The sequence below is a fragment of the Vombatus ursinus genome, unplaced genomic scaffold (assembly GCF_900497805.2).
Source record: "Vombatus ursinus unplaced genomic scaffold, bare-nosed wombat genome assembly UNPS02014778.1, whole genome shotgun sequence".
NCBI lineage: Eukaryota > Metazoa > Chordata > Mammalia > Diprotodontia > Vombatidae > Vombatus > Vombatus ursinus.
In genome coordinates this window covers 12,016,711-12,022,902 of record NW_020954556.1, presented here as the reverse complement: position 1 = coordinate 12,022,902, position 6,192 = coordinate 12,016,711, and the positions used below count along the sequence as shown (strand labels likewise).

The 6,192-nt window shown below is 37.8% G+C and overlaps 1 protein-coding gene across 1 annotated transcript; it reads right to left on the bottom strand.

The window, feature by feature from the left end:
* Nucleotides 1-544: 544 nt before the first annotated feature.
* Nucleotides 545-4,731, bottom strand: LOC114045341 (ATP synthase subunit epsilon, mitochondrial-like). Its single transcript, XM_027865283.1, has 2 exons — nucleotides 4,695-4,731; nucleotides 545-828 (listed from the first exon to the last, which is right to left on the bottom strand). Exons 1-2 carry the CDS (start codon nucleotides 4,729-4,731, stop codon nucleotides 671-673), a joined length of 195 nt encoding a protein of 64 aa, XP_027721084.1. The 3' UTR covers nucleotides 545-670.
* Nucleotides 4,732-6,192: the final 1,461 nt, after the last annotated feature.

The following is a 6,192-nucleotide window of genomic DNA, read 5'->3' as shown; positions in this document are numbered from 1 at the left end:
ACCTGTTTATCTCTTCTAATTAGATCTATTTTTTGCTTTGTCTTTGCCCGAGATCATGATTGTGATCTCTTTTTTTACATCAGCTGAAGTATAACAAATTATGTTCCATCCCCTTATTTTTACTCTAGGTATCTTTCATTTCAGGTGTGTTTCTTTCTTTTCTTTTCTTTTTCTTTTTTTTTTTTTGTGTGTGAGGTAATTGGGAATTAAGTGACTTGCCCAGGGTCACACAGCTAGTGAGTGTCAAGTGTCTGGTCTGAGGCTGGATTTGAACTCAGGTCCTCCTGACTCCAAGGCCCAGAGTACTATACACTGCGCCACCTAGCTGCCCTGAGGCATATTTCTTGTAAATGGCATATTGTCAGATTCTAGTTTTTAATCCATTTTGCTATCCTCTTCCATTTTATGGGTGAGTTCATCCCACCACATGCACAATTTTGATTACTGTGTATTTCCCTCCATACTATTTTTCCCTTCTTTACCACTCTCTCTCTTTTTACCCTGTCCTTTTTTTTTTTTATTGAATCAGAGCTTAATTTATTGGCATGTCAATTTACACAGTCAGGTGTTTTCCTCTCAATAGCAAAACATGAAATGAGACAGTTTTCAATCTGCCATAACATATAACTGAAAAGCTTCACTTTGAAAATGTAGCATTAGTCAGGTTACATTATTCCTTTTTAACTTTCACTATTTTTACACTGCTGCCAGAAGCTTTTTCAGCATTTGCTTTGAATTCAGTCTTCAGTGTATCTCTTACTGCTTTTGCACAGATCTGGGAATATCGGATATAGCTGAGTCCAGCCTGTCTCCAATAGGCCACCTTGGCTGAGGGGAAGGTGAGTGATGGACACAACAAGGGAGAAGTCAAGCAGCTCAGGAAGGTCACGAACCGGAAGGGGCCCTGTCCCTGTTCAATAGTCTGTTTTGCTTCCACCCACTGCCTTCCTGAATCCACTCTCCCTTCTATTGGGCCCCCTCTTTTTCTTTTGTCCCCTTCCTTTTCTACTTCATGTAGGGTAATACAGATTTCTATGCCTGACTGAGTACGTATATTATTCCCTCTTTGATCCAACTCTGATGAGAGTAAGGGTCAAGCATTGGCTGCCACTCCACATCTCCCCCTCTATTGTAAAGCTCTTCTTTTTGTACCTCTTTTATTTGAGAGAATTTTCCCCATTTCATCTCTCCCTTGCCAATTTCCCCAGTGCATCTATCTTTCTCACCCCTTTATTTTATTTTTGAAACCATCCCATCATAGTCAACTTACTACAGTACTCTCTATGTATGCTCCTTCTAAGCACTAATAATAATGACAAAGTTCTTAGGAATTACAAATACCACTTTCCCATATAAGAATGTAAGCAGCTGAACTTCATTGAATCCCTTATGATTTATTTTCCATGTTTCACATTTTTATGCCCTCTTAAGTCTTGTATTTGGAAGTCAGAGTTTCTATTCATCTCTGCTCTTTTCAACAGGAATACCTGAAAGTCTTCTATTTTATGAAATATCTATCTTCCCCCCCGAGGGATTACACTGAGTTTTGCTGGATAGGTGATTCTTGGTTGTAATCCTAACTCCTTTGCCTTCCAGAATATCATATTCCAAGTCCTCTGACCCTTTGAGGTAGAAGCTGCTAGATCTTGCATTATCCTGACTGTGGCTCTATGATATTTGAATTGTTTGTGATTATGCATATATACATACATACATACACACACATACATATGTATGTATGTATGTATTTCTATATGTATGTATATGTGTTTATGTATGTGTGTGTATATATACATTTAGATATCATATTGCTTGCCATCTCAAGGTATAGGGCATGGGAGGGAGAGAGAGAATTTGGAACTCAGTAATTTTAAAATTGAATGTTAAAATTTTTTTACATGTGATTGGGAAATATTTGGTGAAATAAATAAAATATATTTAAAAAGATTCTAACTTCAAGCTTAGCAGTCACTATACACTGCAATTATTTCAAAGTTCTATCACAATCAGAGGCACTGATTGCGATAGAACTTAGAAATAATTGCATCCAATCCCTTAACTTCTCAGATTAAGAAATAGGCTTAGAGGGTCATACGTTGTTTTGTCATGCAGATTGCAAATTATAAATATTATATTTGAGCTCAGTTCTCTGGAAGCAAAATCCAGATATTTATCACTATCCTTTGTGTAGGAACTACTCTTCCAACCCCCATTCACAATGGAAGATTGGGTCCCCAGAGACAGGGTGCTATACATCATTTCAGGGTTCTGGGTGCATCCCTTATGGGCTAGAAGGTAGCTGTCTTTCTAGTTCTATAGAAAGCATAAGTCTAAGTAGACCTTCATGATATGCTTCCATCCATGATTATGAACTAGTGGAAATGTTAGCCAGGTTCAATTAACTTTTAGAAAGTAATATTTACTAGAGGTATAGTGGCTTTGATATATCTTCCCAAAAGGCTTTGATACACTCTCTCACCAGTATATACAGAGTCCAGGAGAAATTGGGTTCAGACTCAGGTAACATATGCCATGAAGGGATGACTCACAGCTTCTGATTGCTTAGAGTCATCTACTCCCCTGTGATACCCATGAAATTCTCACTAGGCAAATTCCACTTTTCTGCTGGCTCCTAGTAGAGTTTTAATTTACTCAATGGTTCTAATTTACCATTATTTGCCAAGATGGCTAGATGTAGTGTCTGCCTTTTTTATTCTGAAGATCCTGCTGGGATGCTAATGAAAATTCCAAATCTTCCAAGTTTCACAAGGTCCTTCTCTGGCCAAGGGATAGAACAAGGCTAAGAACAGTGCTCTTCCTCCCTGAACATGATTCTTTCTCAATGGCTAGAAAACTTCCACCAATAAACTAATAGATGTTCTTATCTTTTGGTTCAAAACTTTTGCTCTTTTCAGGGGCAGCTAGGTGGTGCAGTGGATAGAGAACCAGTCCTGGAGTCAGGAGGACCTGTGTTCAAATCTGGCCTCAGACATATACTACTTACCAGCTCTAGCTGTGTGACTCTGGGCATGTTATTTAATCCCATTGCCTAGCAAAAAAAAAAAAATTACGATTTTATATGAAACTCATAGGGTATGACCAAGTCTCCTCAACCAATCTAAATATACCTCCTATGCAATATCACTCTATTTTATCCAATGGCTTTCTGAAGCAATCAATGACTTTTTTTTGCATCTAAAACCTTTGATTTAGTAATTCAACAGAGGTGTCTAGGCCTTGTTCCTGCTTGGTTCATCATTTGATTTATTAACTCAATGGAGTTCTGTTCACCAGATAAAGGCATCAGATCTAAATAGGGTGGGGTGAATGATTGCCTCAAGCACAGTCCCCACACCCAATCTTACAATTATAAGCATTTCCCTCTGTTCTCTTCTGAACGGAAAGAATTAGCAGTTCCTAAGACACTTATTATATGGGAATGTGGATAGGGTAACAAAAACTTGCCAAAATCAGGTTTGCTGGTTATCTGAGAGCAAGTCTGGCATTATACACTGAAAAATGATTGCTTTCCAGTGCACTCCATTATTCCAATTAAGAAACAGAGTTGAGGGGGTGGGACAGAGGAGGATGTAACCTAGAGTACAGCTCTGGTAGAAAAGATGCTATCCTAATTTGGGTCCTAATTGGGGGTGGGGGGAGGCCATCCAGGTCTAAAGAATCATAATAATAGTGCATAATAGGTCCCATTTCTATAATGCTTTCAAATTTCCAAGTGTTTATCTCACTACAACCTTGCAAAAATGAAATCCTAGAGCAAGCTAGTCCCCAGAGACTTTAAGTACAGTGTAGGTAAGTCAGTTTCATTATTACTCATTGTGTAGTGGACAATTTCCTTTCATACACATTTCTGTTCAACTTTGACCATAACTTGACCTGACACACTGAATTGATCTTTCCTCACGCCATATGAACATATATCTGTACTAAAACAGAAGGTGTGTCAATCATAATAAAGGCAAGAAGCAGGATGCTAGGAGAAATAGTTATGCCATTCTTCCAATGTATATCTTTAAGCATTTCTTCAGTGCAAGGCATTATGCAAAGTCCAAGGATACAAATGCAACAGGACAAAACAGTTTCTGCATTCAAGGAGTTGACATGCTCTTGGTTTGGTAGGGCTTGGTTATAGTAATTCTGACTCCTATAGAGGGGAATTTGTAGTCTCAGAATAAAGCATTACACCAAGTGGAGGAATAGGTGTGAGAATTTGGCAGAGTTGAAACTTAGTAAATATTTCTTAAATGACACAGAAGTTCTTATTTTTGACTCAGGCAGAAGTCTTCACCCATCCACATTGCCTTTGAGGTTAGACAGTTTCCAAGGAGTAGCACAATACCATTTTTCACCTTTGTAGTTTCAATGTCTGGCACATAAAAGGTGCTAAATAAATGTTTGTTAAATTGTATTGAAGATCAATAGGGTTGTGATTTACTCCTTTCTAAACATTTCAAGTCTGCTTTTTTTTTTCCCCATACTCATGTTCTGATACAGACATCTAAGATCAAAAATGTTATTCCTAACCCTCTCTACCCCGGTGTTTTGCTCTGTTAATTACCAACTGCCAAGTTGGCTCCTTTCCGCACCTTCCAAAATTTCCAGAATCTCCTACCTGTCACAGACACTCAATTTGGTAATGAGCAGCATTTGGTAATATTCAGTTCACCTGTTCCCACCTGTTTCTGCACCTGTTTTCTGGTGCTCCAGAGTCATTTAATCATTTAATTACTTACAAACTTTTGACATCTATGCTATTGGTGTATTGTATTGGTATTTAACTTTTCGGGCATCTAACTATATCTTTTCTGCCCAAATATATATCAAGCTATTAAAAGGGTAGGGACCAAGCTTTTTTCATCTTTGTAACATCCACAGCAGTTAGCACAGGATTACACACATAGTAGGAGTTTAGTGAATGAAAGCTTTAAGGATATAATGAAAAAAATACTGGATTACCAGTTATATGAGGACCAGCCACAGCCATGACATTTTGGGGGTAATTCAGTTTTCTCTGGGCCTCAGTTTCCTCTTTGGTTAAAAGGAGGTTTAAACTATATTATAGGTTCATAGGGCTTAGAGTTGGAAGGGCCTTTGAAGATCAACTACAGCAGTGAATTAATCCATTAATTATGAAGGATCAATTAAGAATCCACTGCAGACCAGCCACTGGATGTTTAGACAAAAAGAAGCAGTTTCCGCACTTAAGGAACTTGCATTCTTTAAAGTCCTCCTCATTTTGTAATTGATATCCCTCATTTTACAGAGGAACAAAGGCAGTGGTGTACCGGGGTAAATATTTAATGACTGACTCTCCAAGAAAAAAAACAAAACTCCATGACACACTTTAAAGTTTCATCTGGATTATTAAAATTTTGCTCATCTTCTTAAGTTTAGACAATCAACAGATAATAAATCAAGTCTCAATTTGTAGCATTTGCTGATTTCCAAGGTATAAATCTCACACTGAAAATTTAATAATTGTCTCTCCTTTGACATTGTCTCCTCCTGGCTCTAACAAACCCTGGGCAGAGGGTTTTCCCAATGTGTGAATTCTAAGGCTGAGGTGAGGGGCTTCAGGATGATGCACTAGGGTATGATAGAGTGGAGCCTGGAGAGGAGAATGCATTGTTGGTGTGAGCATTCTGTCTAGCGGATAACCTCAACCCTGCTGTTTTAGATCAAATGGACTCTTTTAACAATTGTAAAATTATTGGATTATTTCCTCTACTTTACCACCCTTGGAAAGGGACTATTTTCTCATTCTGAGAATAAACCTCAGCTACCTGGCAAATATTCCCATAAACCCCTCTTTTTGTTTTGGTTGATTGCCCTCTTGCTAAATCCCTTCCTCTTCTGTGAAATGCTTTGCTTATCTATCCTAAGTTGCCACAGAATGATGCTGTTTGGCCGTGTATTCTAACCAGTCCCAAAAAGTTCTAAACAAATAAACAAACAAACAAAAAACAACAAATCTGAACCCTAAGAATCTGAAGTTGCTGCAAGTGAGAGGTCTTCCATTGCATGATAACAAAACTTTTTGGTTTTGGTTTGGTAACTTAAGTTATTTGTCACTCAGTTGGTCATCTTTATAGTCACAAGAAACAAATTACAACAAACTTTCAAATTGAATTGAATGAGAATAAAAACAAAAAGCTTTCATACCATAAATATAAT